The following is a 19,823-nucleotide window of genomic DNA, read 5'->3' on the forward strand; positions in this document are numbered from 1 at the left end:
GAATAGCCAACACTCCAGAAGTCCTAGTGGACAATCACCTAATTATGAGCCAGCCATGTGCTGCAGCTGCCAAAAAGGCCAACACAGTGCTGGGCTGCATTAACAGAGGGATAGAATCAAGATCATGTGAAGTGTTAATACCCCTTTACAAGGCCTTGCTAAGGCCACACTTGGAACACTGCATCCAGTTTTGGTCACCACGATGCAAAAAAGATGTTGAGATTCTAGAAAGAGTGCATAAAAGAGCAACAAAGATGATTAGGGGGCTGGAGGCTAAAGCATATAAGGAAGGGTTGCTGGAATTGGGTCTGTCTAGTTTAATGAAGAGAAGGACGAGATAGCAGTCTTCCAATATCTCAGGGGCTGCCACAAAGAAGAGGCAGTCAAGCTATTCTCCAAAGCATCTGAAGGCAGGACAAGAAGCAACAGATGGAAACTAATCAAGGAGAGAAGCAACCTAGAATTAAGGAGAAACTTCCTGACAGTTAGAACAATTAATCGGTGGAACTACCTGCCTCCAGAAGTGGTGAATGCTCCAACACTGGAAGTTTTTAAGAAGAAACTGGACAGCCATTTGTCCAAAATGGTATAGAGTTTCCTGCCTGAGCAAGGGGTTGGACTAGATGACCTCCAAGGTCCCTTCCAACTTTATTATTATAAAAGAGCCAAGATTGCCTACCCCTGGTGTAGGACTACCTGTATAGATAAAGTGGCTGTCGAATTGAAAGAATGCTCAATCAATTCACGAGAGGATAAAATTCAATATATTAACAAATGTGGCCTGAAGGATGAAATACAGTGTAAACAGCATTCCTTGCCTGTGTCTTTACTTACACATCTCAGAAGCTTTGTATTGGACAGTCCAATTTATGGAAACCCCTGTAGAATTATTTACTTGAAAGCAGCATCATGATTTTATTTCCTCTCAAAAAATTTAATGGCAAGTGTTCCAAACACAGAGAAAGTAAATATAGCATGAGCCGTCTTTTCAATCAATTGTTCTATCGCTGCCTTCTGAAAACAACACTATTTTAAGAAGACTATACCAGTTCATAAGACAGAGGGGTTTTTAAAGTTAAAAGCCAAGAACAATTTTCTTTTAATATAACCCACTTGATTAATATGTATTAGTTGTATCCATGAAGATCTGCTATTCTTTATTTTAATTACTCTCACTTATCCACTTCATATATTTATGCTAGTATGAATGCTTATACTTACAGCCAAAGAAAGAGGGAAAATCCTGATATGTAAAGATTTCGTTGTGATCTAAAAAGTTTCATATGGAGGTGATCAAATGCGGTGGGGCTGGAATGGCTGGTGTCTTCACTCAAATGCACAGCTGAGTATTTCCTCACCTCCCTTACTGCATCTGGGAGCATAAATGCACACATGTATTAAGTGCACCTGCTTTCTATTATCTTCTGTTATCTGCTAGTTCGGTATGTATCTCTTCTGCCAATACCACATTTTAATCATCGGACCTCAGAAAATAGATTTATATTTAAGCATTAAAATTAATAGCTACTGAAATGAAATATAAAGTACATAGGCTTCCTTAGACATTTTAATATGAAATTAATTTTACCGTTACATACTTCAAATAGATGAATTTGTATAATAAAGGCTATCTATCTATCTATCTATCTATCTATCTATCTATCTATCTATCTATCTATCTGTGTGTGTTTGCATGTATATGTATTATATGTGTGTAATATATATAATTTATATATATATATATTTATAAATTTTATAAATAAATTAAAAAAGGTAAAGGTTTCCTTGTCAGTCATGTCTAACTCTAGGGCACAGTGCTCATCTTAGTTTCTTGGCTGAGGGAGCCAGCATTGTCCGAAGACATTTTCCAGGGTCATGTGGCCAGCATGGCTAAACACCAAAGGCACACAGGATGCTGTTACCTTCCCACCAAAATGGTATCTATTAATCTACCATTTTTCCCCGAAAATAAGACCCAGTTTTATTTATTTGCCTCCAAAAGAGAGTGGTTTTTGTGTGTGTGTGTGTGTGTGTGTGTGTGTCTTTTCCACTCACCTCCGGCACTGACAGCCCCGCCCAGCTGGCCCACTTCTTCTGTGGCCAAAGGAGCAGCTTCATTCTGCCACTCAAAATGGAGCTCCAGCCTGCATTACGCAGTCACAGGCCTTTCTGGAAGGCCTCTGCAGCCGAGAACCGAGCAATGGATTCAATCTATAGCTTGGCTGTCAGCTGCAGAGGCCTTTCAGAAAGGCCTGTGACGATGAAATGCAGGCCTGGGGACCCCGGAGAAGAAATGGGCTTGCAAGTAGAGGCCTGGCTGCAAGGTAAATGGGTGAGGGACACGTGGGGCGCCTCCACCCCCTCAGCTTTTTAGGTGTGTTCCTCACTTATTTTTAGGGTAGGGCTTATATTAGGACCACCCCCAAAAAATCAAGCTAGGGCTTATTTTCGGGGTAGGTCTTATTTTTCATAACTGAAAATAAAATCAATACAATATTTAGCAATCGTTTTAGAACGATCCTCGAAGAAAAACAAAGCACAAAAGTTTTGTGCAGTTCTTCTAAAGCAGCCTTTCCTAACCTGATGTTCTCCAAGTATTATGGATAATGAATCTCTTAATCCGGGCTACTGAACATGCTGGCAGCAAGTGGTGAGACTTGCAATACAAATTTCTAGGAACCACTACAGTGAGAAAAATTGTCCTAAAGAAATCCATTTCCAGAAACTCTGTTTTTCTCATAAAAATTCAAAAGTAACTATAGAAAGAAAGAGTGCCACCTGCTGATTCTTAAACAAAAAAACCCTTCTTCCATAAATATTCCAACAGATGTTCTATGTCAATCTTATTTAAATTTTACTATCTGATAATGGGAAAACAACACTTGCCTCTTGTTTAATTCATTTGGGTTTTGTAAGATATATTGCCCATCTGCATCAAAATCAATCTTTAGGCTGCAAAGGCAATCTCCACACTTGCTTTCACAGCCTGTTCATATTAAGAGCCACATGCAAAATTGATGTTCTACTTACCAAGAAATAAAACAATTAATATGACTATAATAGTAAGGAATGCCTTGTTCCAATAGCTTGCAATTTTATTCCATACAGAGATCATAAAAAATTTGTTCCATCTATAAAACAGAAATATATTTCAAAGAATTAATATATGAACATTCCATTACATAGGCATTTTAAGTATGCATCACAAACTTGCCCAAATTACTTTTCAAGCAGTTGCCAATAACATGGGAAGCTTATAAAAATTACATGAAAATATTCAGCACGCAGCCATCTCCATGACTATCTTTTTCCAGCTGCATGCCTGCCCATACTTTAGATTAGGGCAGTGTTTCCCAAACTTGACAATTTTAAGGCATGTGGACTTCAACTCCCAGAATTCCACAGCCAGCATTGCTGGCTGTGGAATTCTGGGAGTTGAAGTCCTCATGCCTTAAAATTGTCAAGTTTGGGAAACACTGGATTAGGGATATCCAACCTTGGCAACTTTTAAGACTTGGCAACTCCCAGAATTCCCTAGCCAGCTGAGGAAATATTTTGGGTTAAATCAGTCAGATTTAGCTCTGTAGAATTTATAAGGCAGATGCCCACAGTTTGACTTACCATCTTTGATGGACATGCTCTAAAGCCAAAAGCTTTTGGTTAAGAATACATACGTGGTGAGAGAAAATGCCAAAAAAAAAACCATATAGAGTTTAAGCCAGAATTATTTTTGTTAGGCATAATTGTAGAAGATTATGAGTGTATATATTTAATTTTACATATATTAACTGCAGCAAGAGTTGTATTCGCTCAACATTGGAAAAACGAAGATCTACCAACGGAGGAAGTGTTAATTAAAAAAATCTTAAGAGTGTGCAGAAATGGATAGATTGACATTGAAAATGAAAGAGAAAGAAGACTCAGTTTATTTTAGAACAGGGGATACCTTTTATCATTGGCTAGAAAAACGAGGTAGAAAGCAACTTACTATGTATTAGCAAGCTAGGTATTGAAATCCAGACAATACGTTGCTGACAAAATATCAAGCACAATAATACATGTGTATTATTGGTGTAGGTAGGGCCACTAGAGATAGTCCTTGACTTATAAACATTTGCTTTTGACCATTGCAGCATCCCCATGGTTACATTATCAAAACTCAGTTGCTTGGCAACCGACTTGTACAGATAGTCCTTTGACTTACAACAGTTACAACTTAGTAACTGTTCGAAGTCACAAGGGCACTGAAAAACGGGACTAATGGCCATTTTTTCACACTTACGACTGCTGCATCACGGTCAGGTGATCAAAATTCAGACGCTTGGCAACTGATTCATATTTATGACAGCTGCAGTGTCCCGGGGTCACATGATCCCCTTTTGCGACTTTCTGACAAGCAAAGTCAAGGGGGAAGCCAGATTCACGTAACATCCGGGTTACTAATTTAACAACTGCAGCGATTCGCTGAACAAATGTGGCCAGACAAGTTGTAAAATGGGGCAAATTCTCACTTAACAAATTTCTCACTTAGCAACATAGATTTTAGACCGTACTCACTTAACAACAGTGGCCAGATAGGTCATAAAATGGGACGAAACTCAGTTTGCAACTGTCTTGCTGAATAACAGAAATTTTGGTCATAAGTCGAGGACTACCTGTAGAGAACGAACTACAGGTAGTCCTTGACATAGAATAGGAATAGGAATAGAAATACGAAAGAATAGAACAGAATATAGAATAGGATAGAATAACAGAGTTGGAAGGGACCTTGTAGGTCATCTAGTCCAACCCCCTGCCTAAGCAGGGGTCCCTACACCATTTCTGACAGATGGCGGACCAGTTTCTTCTTGAAAGCCCCCCAGTGATGACTTACGACCACAGCTGAGCCCAAAATTTCTGTTGTAAAGCGAGACATTTATTAAGTGAGTTTTGCCCCATTTTACGACTTTTCTCACCACACAATGAATCACTGCATTGGATAAGTTAGCAACACGGTCGTTAAGTGAATCTGGCTTCCCCATTGGCTCTGCTTGTCAGAAAGTCGCAAAAGGAGATCACGTGACCCCGGGATCACTGCGACCGTCATAAATATGAGTCAGTCGCCAAGCCTCAGAATTTTGACCACGTGATCCTGCAGGTGCGGGAACGATCCTGTGAAAAACGGTCATAAGCCACATTTTTCAGTGCCATTTTTAACTTTGGTCACTAAATGAACCGTTGTAAGTCGAGGACCACCTGTATATGTCGGGGGGGGAAGCCTCCAGGCACCTGTTGCCATTGGAAAAGGCTGAAGCCCACCGCAGCAGACCACGATCAAGCCCCCATTTTATTTCATTTTCTAAAGTTTTATTGATATTTTTTTAACAGAATTCAGTAGCAACCACTCAACAAAAAAACGTGTTGTCTGAGCATCTTATTCACTAATACAAATTAAATTCCTAGTCCCTAAACCTTTTCTCTAACCATCGATAAAACAGGTCCCAAGTTTGAAAATATTCTGTTTCTTCTTCTTCTTTTTGGTTTCAACCTTAAAGTAAGCCTGTCCATTTCCTCACAGTCTAGTATTTTTTTTTCATTATTTCTTCTTCTGCTGGCATTTCCTTCCTTCTTCCAATTATCCTGCGAATGTAAGAATTCTGGCCGCTGTTATCACATGTAATAAAAAATCAGATATGTACTTTGCTTATCAGGTTTTTTTTTTTAACTAGGTATAATGTCAAGCCCCCATTTTAAAAGCACCCCCCCGCAAACAAACCCACATCAACGGCTTCTCTCCTTAGCTCCCCCCCCCACACAAAAATAAACCTCAATTCAGTTTATAATCAACCAGCCGGGGAGGGGGGGGGGAGAAAAAAAAATAAAAATTGCCTCAGGGATTTATTTCTCTTCCCCCCCGCACCCCCGCCCCGCCAAAGGAGGCCCGCCCGCCCGCCCGGCCTCGATTTACCTCACGGGCGAGACGAGCGGCAGGCAGAGCAGGAGCAACAAGGCGATCTCGCCGTAGAGAAAAACGGCCACGGCGCTCCACTGGAAGGTCATGGCGCCTCAGAGGAGGACCCGCCGCCGCCGCCGCCGCCGCCTTCGCCGCTCCTGAGGAGGGAAGCCCCGTTAGCTCCGTCTCGGCCGGGGACCGAAGCAAAAGCCCTCCTCAGGCCGGCACAGCCCCCCGACTCCGCCGGCTCAAACGACCCCAACTCGGCCGGGAAGAGCCGCGCGGCCAGTCGGTCCGAGACTAGCCGCGCTTTTCCCGCGTCACCCCCGGCGGCCGCTGCCTCCGCCTCAGCCCGGGCTTTCCTGTCAGGCGAGCCCGAGCGAAGTCCTCCTTCCACGGCTAATACTCCCATTCCGGGGAAGGGCGGGATTTCGGGCCCTCAGGCTGGGGGTTGCGGCGGCCCCCAAAGGGCCCCTTCGGGCCGGGGAAGAGATGGATTTACCTCAGGTTTCCCCGGAGGGTGCTTCGGTTTGGGCTCGGCGCACGGGGGAGGCTGGGTGGGCGTGTACGTGTGAACCCGGCCCACGTGGCTGGCGAACCCGGGTTGGGTGTGTTTATGTGTGTGGGGTGTGTGTGTGTGAGTGAGGGACACGGGTCCCGTACGTGCCTTATAGAGGGGTGTTTTCACACGTGCAATGGGGTCTGGGGAATCCGGTGGATTCCAACTGGGGGAGGGGTTGTCCAACTGGCAAGGATGAGGACTAGTAACTTGAAATCTGAGCCTCTGAATGGGAGTATGTAGGGTGGCAACAGCAACAGCTGAATTGTTCCCAATCTGGTCATCCTGGATTGGTGCAATTCAAACTGAACTATTTCTGGTGCATCTTTATTAATTATATCTCTTCATCCACAAGCTCATTCAGGCTTTAATCAACCAATTCAAACTGAACTATTTCTGGTGCATCTTTATTAATTATATCTCTTCATCCACAAGCTCATTCATGCTTTAATCAACCAATTCAAACTGAACTATTTCTGGTGCATCTTTATTAATTATATCTCTTCATCCACAAGCTCATTCATGCTTTTATCAACCAATTCAAACTGAACTATTTCTGGTGCATCTTTATTAATTATATCTCTTCATTCACAAGCTCATTCATGCTTTAATCAGCCTGATGCTCCATATACACCAGTTGTAATTACTCCACCCAGAAACCCATAGAAAAGTTAGGCCTTAAATTACAAACACAGGTAGTCCCCGACTTATGACCACAATGGAGCCCAACATTTCTGTTGAAACAGTTGTTAAGTGAGCTTTGCCGCATTTGACGACCTCCCTTGCCTCAGTTGCTAAGTGAACCGCTGCAGTTGTTAAGTTCGCAACACGGTTATTAAGTGAATCTGGCTTCCCCCATTGACTTTGCTTGTCGGAAGGTCGCAAAAGGAGATCCCGTGACCCCGGGGCAGTGCAACCGTCATAAATACATGCCAGTTGCCAAGCCGCTGAATTTTGGTCACGTGACCATGGGGATGCTGCAACGGTTGTAAGTGTGAAAAACGGCCATAAGTCCTTTTTTTTCAGTGTCATTGTAACTTCAAACGGTCACTAAAAAAATGATTGCAAGTCTTGGACTACCTGTACAGCAGGATTATTCCAAGATTAAGGGTGTGGCATACATGTGAAGCAATTTTGAACAGATATAGGTTGATAAATACAATGTCATGCATGTTTATTTAATAGCAAGGGTCATGAATGTATGTCTGACTTTTGCAAGTATGGATAAAACTGCAGAATAAAAGCTTCAGCATGGGCTTCGGCCTGATGTTTTACACATCTTATTTCTTCAGAAATCTACTATATTCGCTATGGCATGATCAAGGATATTCGGCAAGCTATGATCGTTCAAATATATACCAAATGTACATTCCTCCCAAAGAATGGTTATTATTTGGAATGATTAGTAGGAGAAGTTTTTAATCAGTTTGTAATAGTAATCTCTGCTGAAAGGAATGCAGAATATTGGAGGAGGAGGAGGAGGAGGAGGAGAATTACAAGTAGTCCTTGACTTACAACCGTTTGTTTAGTGACTGTTCAAAGTTATAGTGGTACTGAAAAAAGTGACTTATGACTGTTTTTCACTTTTGTGACCGTGGCATTACCCCAGGGTCATGTGATCAAAATTCAGATGTTGTCAACTGGCTCACATTTACGACGGTTGCAGTGTCCCAGGGTCCCTTTTGCAACCTTCTGACAAGCAAAGTCAATGGGGAAGCCAGATTCACTTAACAACCGGGTTACTAACTTAACAACTGCAGTGGTTCACTTAGTGGCTGTGGCAAGAAAGGTTGTAAAATGGGGCAAAACTCACTTAACAACTGTCTTGCTTAGCAACAGAAATTTTGGACTCAGTTGTGGTTGTATATCAAGGACTACCTGCATACGTCATTGTAATAAGCATCTTTATACGTTATAGCCATGGTCCATAACTCTGCTCAGTCAAAACAAACCAACTTCAGATTATGGTTCACAGTTTGCACACATGAAAGTATGGTTTGCCGATGGGGGCTGAACAAACCTATAGACGGCTGCTGCTTTTCTTCACAATTTGCTCACAGAAAAATGCTAAAATTATATAAATACACATACTGAAATCACTGAGCAGGAGAAACGATCGTAGATGTCCACAATTTTAAAATAAGATTGATCTTCTCACGGTTTAATATATTGAGCAAGTTACCGAATGCCATAATTATCTCTCAGGTAGTCCAAAACGGCAGACGTACTTGATAAAACATTAAAAATCTTCTTTTCTTGTTTCGAAGTCACCCTTTCCAGCATGTACATTAAGTGGTGATGGAAGCAGGTGAAAGGGGTCCCATGATCAAGGGCAATGTCCACCCAGTCCTGGACACACTGCAGAGGTGTGTCTTCATATCCTGCAAATAAAGCTGGATTGGCTAAGAGTCCTCTAGCAACCATGACACCTACGAAAGGGAAAAAAATTATATATATTTCAGAAAACCACAAAGACGTATTTATCTTAAAGCTGGAGTGGATAATTTTTGGCTACATTGAGGGTGGCTACAGTTGTACTATTTGAAGGGCAGGGTAGAACAAGAAAAGAAGATGATGAAAAAAGATTGGGCTGTTTTTTTAATTCTTTCTTTCAGGAGTCTAAAAGTTTCTCAATCTTGGCAACTTTAAGAGAATGGACTTCAACTCCCAGAATTCTGGAAGTTGAGGTCCACCTGTCTTCAGGTCATCAAAGCTGAGAAACACTAGTCTAAAAGATCTTTTTTTTTGTTAAGTCTGTATCAGAATGTATAATACCCAGAATCATGGAGTTGGAAAAAGATTATTGTGCCACTAAGCCCCAACACTTGGTTAGTGCAGAAAGATTCATTAAAACTTCTCTGATTGATGACTCTTTAGCTCTGTTTAAACCCATCCAATGAAAGGAAAAACTACTATTTCTCTGGACAACTGATTCCCCCCATCCAAGCAGTCTTGATATTCTGAAGTTCTAACTTTTAGCTAGAATCTGCCTTCTGTTTTATTTAATTTTGTGAAATTGAAAATACAAATGACAGAACTGTGATACTACGGAGTGTGTGAAAGAGATAAAAAATGTGCTAAAAGTTTTTTTTAAAAGAAAAAGAAAACCCACACAATAATAAACAACTGGACAATCAGTGTAGTGTAATGGTAAAGGCATCAGGCTAGGAACTGGGAGTCTGCACAAAGCCAACTGGATGACCTTGGGCCAGTCACTCACTCTCAGCCCTAGGAAGCAGGCAATGCCAAACAACATCTGAAATTTTGCCAAGAAGTGCAGGGACTTGTCCAAGCAATTTGTCAGAAGTCAACACTGACTTAACAAATAATAATAATAATTAAAAACAACTAGCTATCTCTTTTAACGCATTAAAGCAGTTCCATCTTCTCATTTGCACAAGATAAAAATAATTTCAAAATTGAAAAAAATACATCTCCCGAAATCCATTCTTTTCTACTTTTTTTTTTCTTTCTACCTAAGCAGATCTTGTCCTGGATTTGACGGCCTGCAAAATATTGGAAGAATATCAACCTGATCTTTTCCCTCAGCGAGATAGTCCTCAAAAGGCAAAAATGTATACTGCCAACTTTGGACAAGGGGGGGCTGAAGAGATTGCAAAATGTGAAGGGATTGGTGAACATAGATTGTGCATCAATCTCTGAAAGGCAATTTCAAAGAGACTTTTTAGATTCCATCTAAAGAGCGTCATAATTTCTAATTTATTAAAAAGTTTCATGACGCTGGTTATTCACCGAATGGGAAGAATTGATGAACAGTAATATTGAAGATATTAGAAGCAGAAAGGCAGCATTCTGGAAGATTCGGAAGATTAACAGAGGGAGATAGATTTGACTAAATTTCACTGGAGTCTAGAAACTTAGGAGAAAGGCCCATTTAACACAGTGAAAAGTATTTCTTAGAATATGAGCTTATACCAGTGGTGGCGAACCTGTGGCACGGGTGCCAGAGGCGGCACTCAGAGCCCTCTCTGTGGACACGCGCACCGTTGCCCCAGTCCTAGGCCTTCAGCTGGGTTTTATAAAACCTTTTCGCTTTAGGCCTCCGCCGCCGTGTGCAGAAAAAAAAAAGGTTCAGTCAAATCAATCAATTTCAACTTCTCGCGGGGAAAAAAAAGATCTCGCACAGTTGGAATTGATTGATTGAACTTTTTAGTCCCACCCGGTCTGCCGTTATCACTGAAGCCACGCCCACCCAATGGGCCACACCCACCCAATAGGCCACGCCTGCCCGGCACCCAACAATACGTAAGTGGGTTTTGGATTGCAGTTTGGGCACTCGGTCTCTAAAAGGTTCGCCATCATTGGCTTATGCCATGTAACATGAGCTCCTGTATAGCTATTTAAAACAGGTGAGTGTAGCATTTCCTAATTTTAACCATTTTAAGATGTGTGAACTCCAATTCCTACAACAGCCCAGCCAGCATTGCTGGAAACAAGCATTGAGAGAAATTCAAAAGAACCAAGATTGTTCTCACCATCAGCTCCTGTTCTTTCATGAATGGACTCCACATCTTTCAGGGACTTCACGTCACCGTTAGCTACCACCGGTATTGATACGCTGTCTTTAATTGTTTTAATTGCATGGTAGCGCACCGGCTGATGTCTTTCTTCTACATTTCTCCCATGTACCGTGATCCAGGATACTCCAGCTGATTCTGCTTTTTGGCAAAGGTCTACGGTTCTCTTTAGATCTTCATGGATCCTTCCGTTCCATACAAGAGAAATATGGTAACTCAGCAGGTAAATACGATGTGAAAATACAGTGAAGAATTAAGAATATTAAAATAAAAGGCTTTTTTATTAATTGCTGAGCATGAAGGGGGAGCATGTGCATAAATTTACATAACAGTTAAAAAACTGTTATGTAAATTTATGCACATGCTCCCCCTTCTCATTTAGCCCTTTGCTCTGATGATGTTAACAGGTTGTTAACAAAAGCTCAGCAATTAATAAAAAAGCCTTTTATCTTACATCCCAGAGCTCTTTATTTTTATCTGATTGACTTTAAATATCTGTATGTATATGTGTAGGAAGTGTATGTGTATTTACACTTACACACTTTTACAATACAGTAAACATGCTTTAAAACACCCATCTGGATTACTAATAGCCATCCAGTGTTGCTTATAAGGGTCAGGATTGGCATACTTTGGTTTTAATCTTAAAGAAATTAGTTGTGCCCAAATCCATGGCATTTGAGCTAGTTGTATCTGAATGTTGCTTGCTTTCAGGGGGCTATTAAGTCAAGTAATTTCCACTGGACCTTACCCTAGGCCACTAACATCAATTCACATTATGACCCTAAAAACTTTCTCATCAATAAAATGTAGTTAGAATGGGTATATCAAGTAGTATGTTAGCATAATTTCATGAATCACATTGTTGTGCTGGACACATACCAAATCAAATGTTTAGAAAATGAGTATTGTATCCTTTAAATATATGCACTATTGCAGGCTGACTGCCCACTGCCAGATGTTTGATCCTGACCGGCTCAAGGTTGACTCAGCCTTCCATCCTTCCGTGGTCGGTAAAATGAGAACTCAGATTGTTGGGGGAGCCATATGCTGACTCTGTAAACCGCTTAAAGAGGGCTGTCAAGCCCTGTGAAGCGGTATATAACTCTAAGTGCTATTGCAATTGCATTATTATTCCTGAATAATACACATTTCTTGATTGTTTTTCTCTAAATCATATCGTTCTGAAATAAAGATATATACTTCACTGATTATTTGTAATACCTTTTTAATGTAGGTAATAAATAAAATGCATTTTATGTATTTTTTATTATTAAATAAATACATTTATTTCTTTTTAGTTATTAAATTTTTATGCTGCCCACCTCCCCTATAAGGCGATTCACATATACATCTATAAAGGGCTTACCGTATCTTAACAGATACCGAAAACGTGGGTTTTTCTGCCTGATTTCTTACTGATCTCACCATGTCTTGTACCAGTTCTGGTTTGTTTATTAAGCAAGCACCATAGCCTTCTGCCATGGCCCACCTGGAAGAAAACAATAAATCCTCTGTGAAGGGATGCATGGTTATTTTTCCTATTCTTTTTTTAAAGAATTCATTTCAGTTATCTGAATCTATGGTAAAAGCAAAATTTTCTGGAAGCCAGAATTAAATTGTCTAACAAGCATACTATGTAATTCCAGAAAAGTGAATTGTCAAATTTTCCCACGATGTCATCAATGATTTGCATAATACACGCTGCTTATATTTTTCTGTACTCGTGTCGTTACACAACATATGGCCTACCATGTTATATTAATCAGACATTTAAATAAAAAAATGTAAAAAAAGCTCCAATTCCTGCGCAGCTAGACCTGTTTTCAAATGTAAAGGAAGCCAGCGAGTCGTGGTGGCCCAATGGCTAGAATGCAGTATTGCAGGCTCACCGGCTCAAGGCTGACTCAGTCTTCCGTCCTTCCATTGTCGGTAAAATGAGGACGCGGATTCTTGGAGGCAAGGTGCTGACTCTGTAAACCGCTTAGAGAGGGCTGTAAAGCACTGTGAAGCGGTTTATAAGTCTAAGTGCCATTGCTATTGCTGTTGCTAAATAGTTTACAGAAAATCAGTAATCAACAGCAGTTGGCTTTAGATATGATTCTCCCTGCAGTCAATACATACAGTAGTGGCCAAAATTGTGGAAACCTTTTGGGAAAAGTGTATTTTTGAGGTTGGCTAATAACACCACTTTTTTTTTTGGAGTAGTACCATAAAATTATATATCAGTGGAAAGATAATTTAATAAAGAATGTAATGCAACAAAGTTTGTTCAATTATCTGTACTGTATTCTGTGAAAAGTTATAGCCAAACAACCAGAAAAAGGAAGCACAACTTGCTTAGGTTGATCTCAGGTAGCTTTCCTTCCTCTGATTGTAGCCAATGAGCGTGAGTCTTTAGAGAGCCAATCAGGTGTCCTCTTGTTGTGGCAATGAGCCAGTCAGACCACAGTAGGATCCAGTTATTGATCTCATGTATTGAATCTGAGAGGAGGACATTTGTCAGTGTGTTATGTGATCGCTAGCAAGTTGGTTGGGGTTTTTTACGTTCTTTCATTTAGTGAGCTTGTGAAACGTCATAAAATTAAAGTCATGGTGCAAAGAGTTGACTGGTCGCCCAGAAAGCTATGTAAAATAGTATTATTAAGTGAACAAGGCTACAGTTATAAAGAAATTAGAAGAAAAATGGGTGCAAACTTAACCACAGGTGGCATTTCTACTGTACACTTTTCCCAAAAGGTTTCCACCATTTTGGCCACTACTGTACATATATATCAATACGAAACTGAGCTTGTGATTTCATAGAAATTATTTGCATTCATCGAAGCATCGGTAAGACCCTGATGTTGGGAAAGATGGAAGGCAAAGGGAGAAGAGGAAGGCAGAGGATGAGATGGTTAGATAGGGTCATTGAAGTACGGAGCACGAATTTGGGCAAACTCTGGGAGACAGTGGAGGACAGGAGGCTTTGCGGTGCTGTGGTCCACGGGGCCACGAAGACACAGTCACAACTCAGTGACTGAGCAACAAACACCCTAAGATTCCTCCTTCAGATTTTCTGCCCAGGGATAAACATGTTAAATTAGAGGCACCTTCAAAAGGACCTTTTTGACTGATATTTTTCAACCTTGCCAACTTTAAGATGGTGACCTTTAACTCCCAGAATTCCACAGCCAACATACTGGCTAGGGAGTTCTAGCAATTGAAGTCCACACAATCTTCAAGTGGCCAAAGTTGAGAAACACCATTTCAGACACTGGTCAAATAGGTCTGTGTGGAGAGAGGGGATGATATGTATATATACATTTTAAATAAGGAATGTTTTTTATACACTTTCTACTGTTTTCAGTTGTACGTTCTATTTATTTGAAACTGGTTGGGAGTTTTCCCCCTGAAAGATAGATAGATAGATAGATAGATAGATAGATAGATAGATAGATAGATAGATAGATGATAGATAGATGATAGATATAGATAGATGATAGATAGATAGATGATAGCTAGATGATAGATAGCTAGATGATAGATAGCTAGATAGTTAGATAGATATAGAAAGATATATAGATAGATGATAGATGGTAGATAGATAGATATAGATAGATAGATAGATGATAGCTAGATAGATAGCTAGATGATAGCTAGATGATAGATAGCTAGATGATAGATAGCTAGATAGTTAGATAGATATAGAAAGATATATAGATAGATGATAGATGGTAGATAGATATAGATAGATAGATGATAGCTAGATAGATAGCTAGATGATAGCTAGATGATAGATAGCTAGATGATAGATAGATAGATATAGAAAGATAGATGATAGATAGATGATATAGATGATAGATAGATAGATATAGATAGATGATAGATAGATGATAGATAGATGTATGATAGATAGATGATAGATAGATAGATAGATAGATAGATAGGTAGGTATAATTGCTTCCATACACTAGCTCTGGTCACCTACCTTTGTGGACAACCACAGTTTAAATCTATGCCATCTGCAAATGGACTAACAAGGCCAGCTGCATCTGCTAAAACTTGTGCTTCCTTAGCAGCAAACTGAACAATCAAAGGACGGTCACCTGTAAAAGAATAAAATGTAATAAATGAAAACAAATATACTGATGCATTTTAGAGCACGTGAATGAGAGAACTGGCTAGCGCTGAACTTCAGCAAGGAAGAGTCTAAAATGAAGCAAATGGTGATTTATTCAGTAAGGATGGAACAAACCAGGGTTTAGTGTGATAGGGGAATGAATTCATAGCCTGCAGTCCTGTGCACCAAACCTTCAATCTGTATCTGTATATTGAGTTTGAAATTGTTCTTCTGTCTATTTCAAATTGTTCAACTTCGTTGTAGGAATTCAATGGGTATCTTTGACTAGAAGCTATTTCCAGCTCCAGCTACCTTACAAGGTTCTTCGTAGATGGAGATCTATACTTTGGGGAGAATAACATGTTCCAAATCTACTAAAGGAATAAGGCTTTGATCCAAGGATAATTTAACTTGAAGAAGTAGACAATTTCAAACTTGGTAGGCAACAGACAGAAGAAGGTTTACCACATAAGACTGCAGGCTGGGAATTAATTCCTCTATCACACTAAACCTCAGTTTGTTCCATCATCCTTACGGAATAATTCACTGTTGGCTTCTTCTCAACAACACTCCAGGCCTAACCCAAACATAATATTCCACATCTCTGTGAAATGATTTGATCCTACTCAACTTCCTGGGGTATAAATACGATTTTGTTAGGGGTTTTTTTGAAAGATAGTTTGAGGACAACTAAACGAGTGTTAAAAAGGATTTTCAAAAGCTCCAGATACCTAAGAGAAGGCAAACACCTTACCTTGGTTTGTGGTAAATTCACTGTGCCTGGCTTTCACAGATCTGACAAAATCAGCCGCAACGATCATTGGTGTGTAGCACAAATCACAGTTGTATTTCCTGACTAAAGTTCTGAAAGGCAACCTAGAAATATAAAAGCATAAGTACATGTTTAATTTATCAAAAGAGTGTGTGGGGGGGGGGTTTCCCTCCAAATTATTACTCTCTTTAGTTCTGGTATTTTATTCTGAAAAAGACTGCATGCAATCGAGTCATTTTATGTATTTATATAGCAGCTTGGTCTAGTGATTAAGGCACAAAGTTATGGGGAACTTATGGGTGAGCAGACTTTCAACGGAAGGTTATCCTACTTCAAATTGCTCTCCTGGGTTGAATCTACCACTTCCTCCCTGTGGCAGAGATTTATAGACCTTGTCAAGCTGATATTATCTCATAAACATTTTCAGAAAAAGAGGCAAAGTGCCTTCATGGTCTCACAATTCCTCTTCACCACTTGGATTTTTGGGAAATAACGCAATAAAATAAAAAATAAGGGTAGGAAAGGCATTCTCTGATTGATCATCAGCGCAAGCAGTCCCCAACTTATGATAATTCAGCCTGGAATTAAGGTCGAAAGTCAGGGCGGGTTAAGGAATGGTTGCTGGAATTGGGCACATCTAGTTTAATGAAGAGAAGGACCAGGGGGGATAGGATAGCAGTGTTCCAATAACTCAGGGGCTGCCATAAAGAAGAGGGAGTCAAGCTATTTTCCAAAGCGCCTGAAGGCAGGACAAGAAGCAACAGATGGAAACTCATCAAGGAGAGAAGCAACCTAGAACTAAGGAGAAATTTCCTGATAGTCGGAACAATTAACCAGTGGAACAACCTGCCTCCAGAAGCAGTGGATGCTCCAACACTGGAAGAAGAGACTGGACAGCCATTTGTCTGAAATGGTATAGGGCAGTGGTGGCGAACCTATGGCACGGGTGCCAGAAGCAGCACTCAGAGCCCTCTCTGTGGGCACGCGTGCCGTCGCCCCAGCCCTAGGCCTTCAGCTGGGTTTTATAAAACCTTTTCGCTTTAGGCCTCCGCCGCTGTGTGCAAAAAAAAAAAAAAAGGTTCAATCAGTCAATTTCAACTTCTTGCGGGAAAAAAAAAAGATCTTGCAAAGTTGGAATTGATTGATTGAATTTTTTAGTCCCACCCAGCCTGCCGTTACCACTGCAGCCATGCCCACCCAATGGGCCACGACGATACATAAATGGGTTTTGGATTGCAGTTTGGGCACTCGGTGTCTAAAAGGTTCGCCATCACTGCTATAGGGTTTCCTACCTGAGTAGAGGGTTGGACTTGATGACCTCCAAGGTCCCTTCCAACTTTATTATTATTATTAAGTGGGTCACCCTGTGACCAAGCCCAATTTTACAAACTTTTTTTCTGGCGATCGTTAAGCCAATGCTGCGGTCGTTAAACAAAACGCATTATTTTCCATGGACAGTTTTTTTTTTTTTTTGCTGGAAACTGGAAATAAAAAACCAGAAATTTGAAGGAAAAAAAAAACCTGCCGAAAATATGTAGTCACGTGATGGTGGGATGCGCTACAAACGGCAGTAAATGCGAGCCAGTTGCCAAGCCTCCCAAATGTGATCGCGTGACCGAGGAGTAGCGGCCATTTGGAAATCTGGAACCAGGTCGTAAGTAGGTCCGGTTGTAACTCTGAACGGTTGCTAAGCGAGGACTACCTGTACAGATCAATGATATTGTTCTGAGTCTTTTGTAGTTGGCGCCACTGAAGAAAAGCACTGGATCCGGTGTTTCTACTGGTGGTCTTGCTCAAAGTTGATTGTGTAAAAAGCTCAGGGCCACTCATATATTATTAATAATAATAATAATAATAATAATGTTGGAAGGGACCTTGGAGGTCATCTAGTCCAACCCCCTGCTCAGGCAGGAAACCTTATACCATTTCAGACAAATGGCTATCCGGTCTCTTCTTAAAAACTTCCAGTGTTGGAGCATTCACCGCTTCTGGAGGCAGGTTGTTCCACTGGTTAATTGTTCTAACTGTCAGGAAGTTTCTCCTTAGTTCCAGGTTGCTTCTCTCCTTGATTAGTTTCCACGCGTTGCTTCTTGTCCTGCCTTCAGGCGCCTTGGAGAACAGTTTGACTCCCTCTTCTTTGGGGCAGCCCCTGAGATATTGAAACATTGCTATCATGTCCCCACTCATCCTTCTCTTCGTTAAACTAGACAGACCCAATTCCAGCAACCGTTCCTTATTAAATTAGAGGTATTCCCTTATTTAAAACTTTTACACTAGAGCAGCGGTTCTCAACCTATGGGTTCGCGACCCCATTTGGGGTCGATCGACCATTTTTCGGGGGTCGCCAAAGGCGGCGATCCGCCATTTTCTCCCCTCCGGGGGGGGGGCGCTGCACATGCATGCCGCGCATGGGGTGCCCCCCCGCACATGCACACCGTGCATGGGGGCGGCCCCCGCGCCACGCATGCGCATAACGTTTGTGTGGCGGGGGTCGCCGTCACACAAACATTGAGAACCGCTGCACTAGAGGATATCTTTGATAAAATGTGGCTTGCAAACGGAGCAAAACAGTCATTATTAGGTTAATGTAAGCATAATGTTGACTGTTTATGCCCAGATAAATGGGCACAAGCTGAAAACAGCACTTACTTTGAATACCTAACCATAGGGGCACATATTTTCACAACGTGTTCCAAATGAAACAAATCAGATGGGTTTTTCACTGGAGACCGTCCCATTTGCCCAGAGAGATTGGAGTGGTCAATGTTATCAGGCCGCATCTAGAAAACAAATTTTTTTTAAAAAAGGACATAAGAGCAATTTTCCCAAATTCCAGCGCCATCTCCTTGATTACGAACTGAACGCTCAGAACCTTGAGTTTGATTCGGATGGCTGCAAACTCAGTTCCCTAATAGCCATCTGATGAACAGTCTCAAAACATCTTAAGTACACACTTTTTGAAAAACCAAAACCAAAGGAGAAACCTGACAGCGGGGCGCATCTGAAAGAGATTCACAAGGATTAAAAATAATTATAATGTTGTTTTATAAAGGACAAATTCAAGAACAAAAACCAATTAAATTACATAAATCTAAAGGGCGGCTTTCTGAAAGAAAGAACTGTCTTTTATTCTATCATAAAGCCCCAAATTCAATGCAAGGTCCAGGTCAACCCTAGCGACAACGGGTGGACTTCAACTCCCAGAAACCTCTGCTGGCTGGAGGATTCTGGGAATTGAAGTCCACCCATCGTAACGTTGGCGAGGTTGAGAAATGCTGGACTGTATGCAGGCCACAGACAACTGCAAGAATTCCCCAGCCAGCAAATGCTTCCTGGGGCATTCTGGGAGTTGAAGTCCACAAGTCTTTTAAATCGCCAAAGGTTGAGAAATGCTAGCTTACTCTTTGGAAGCCTCCAAGCCCAGCCTGAGCGTATGTCCTATAATAATAATAATAATAATAATAATAATAATAATAATAATAATAATAATAATAATAATAATAGTAACAACAATTATTATTATTAGCGCCTTGCGTGCAATCCCAAAACAACTGGAGCACCACTTGAACACCATTGGCATTGACAAATTTGCCATTAGTCAATTGCAAAAGGCAGCCTTACTAGGAACTGCTTCCATCCTGCGCCGATACTGTAATACCATCAAACATCCACATCTGCCTATCCCAGGTCCTGGGTAAGGACTCGATAGGTAGACAAAATGCCAAATCCAGTCTGAACATCTGGCTGACTGTGCCATGATCCATAATAATTATGCTCCTTTATTTCAGAAAGCCGTCCTTTAGATTTATGTAATTTAATTATTACTTTCTTGGTTTTTCTTCTTGAATTGTCCTTTATAAAACAAAATTATAATTATTTTTAGAATAGATTAGAGCTGGAAGGGACCTTGGAGGTCTTCT

At 40.8% G+C, this 19,823-nt stretch overlaps 1 protein-coding gene across 5 annotated transcripts in view; it reads right to left on the reverse strand.

Moving 5' to 3' along the window:
* DUS4L (dihydrouridine synthase 4 like) overlaps positions 1 to 19,823 on the reverse strand; it is a 33,227-nt gene that overhangs the window by 12,303 nt on the left and 1,101 nt on the right. For 3 of the 5 annotated variants that reach the window (XM_039354480.1, XM_039354482.1, XM_039354481.1), the window contains exons 2-7: positions 18,553 to 18,683; positions 15,886 to 16,007; positions 15,000 to 15,117; positions 12,399 to 12,521; positions 10,988 to 11,214; positions 8,632 to 8,920 (exon numbers count right to left, since the gene is read on the reverse strand). In XM_039354480.1, the coding sequence (XP_039210414.1) occupies positions 8,670 to 8,920; positions 10,988 to 11,214; positions 12,399 to 12,521; positions 15,000 to 15,117; positions 15,886 to 16,007; positions 18,553 to 18,683 (972 nt within the window). In that variant the 3' untranslated portion in view covers positions 8,632 to 8,669. Of the gene's footprint in view, positions 1 to 1,221; positions 1,373 to 3,030; positions 3,132 to 5,947; positions 6,091 to 6,434; positions 6,575 to 8,631; positions 8,921 to 10,987; positions 11,215 to 12,398; positions 12,522 to 14,999; positions 15,118 to 15,885; positions 16,008 to 18,552; positions 18,684 to 19,823 lie in introns of those variants that run through there. The other 2 variants (XM_039354484.1, XM_039354483.1) reach the window with 2 other exon arrangements.

Source organism: Crotalus tigris, unplaced genomic scaffold, assembly GCF_016545835.1.
Source record: "Crotalus tigris isolate CLP2741 ecotype Arizona unplaced genomic scaffold, ASM1654583v1 scf7180000018553.2237530, whole genome shotgun sequence".
Lineage (NCBI taxonomy): Eukaryota > Metazoa > Chordata > Lepidosauria > Squamata > Viperidae > Crotalus > Crotalus tigris.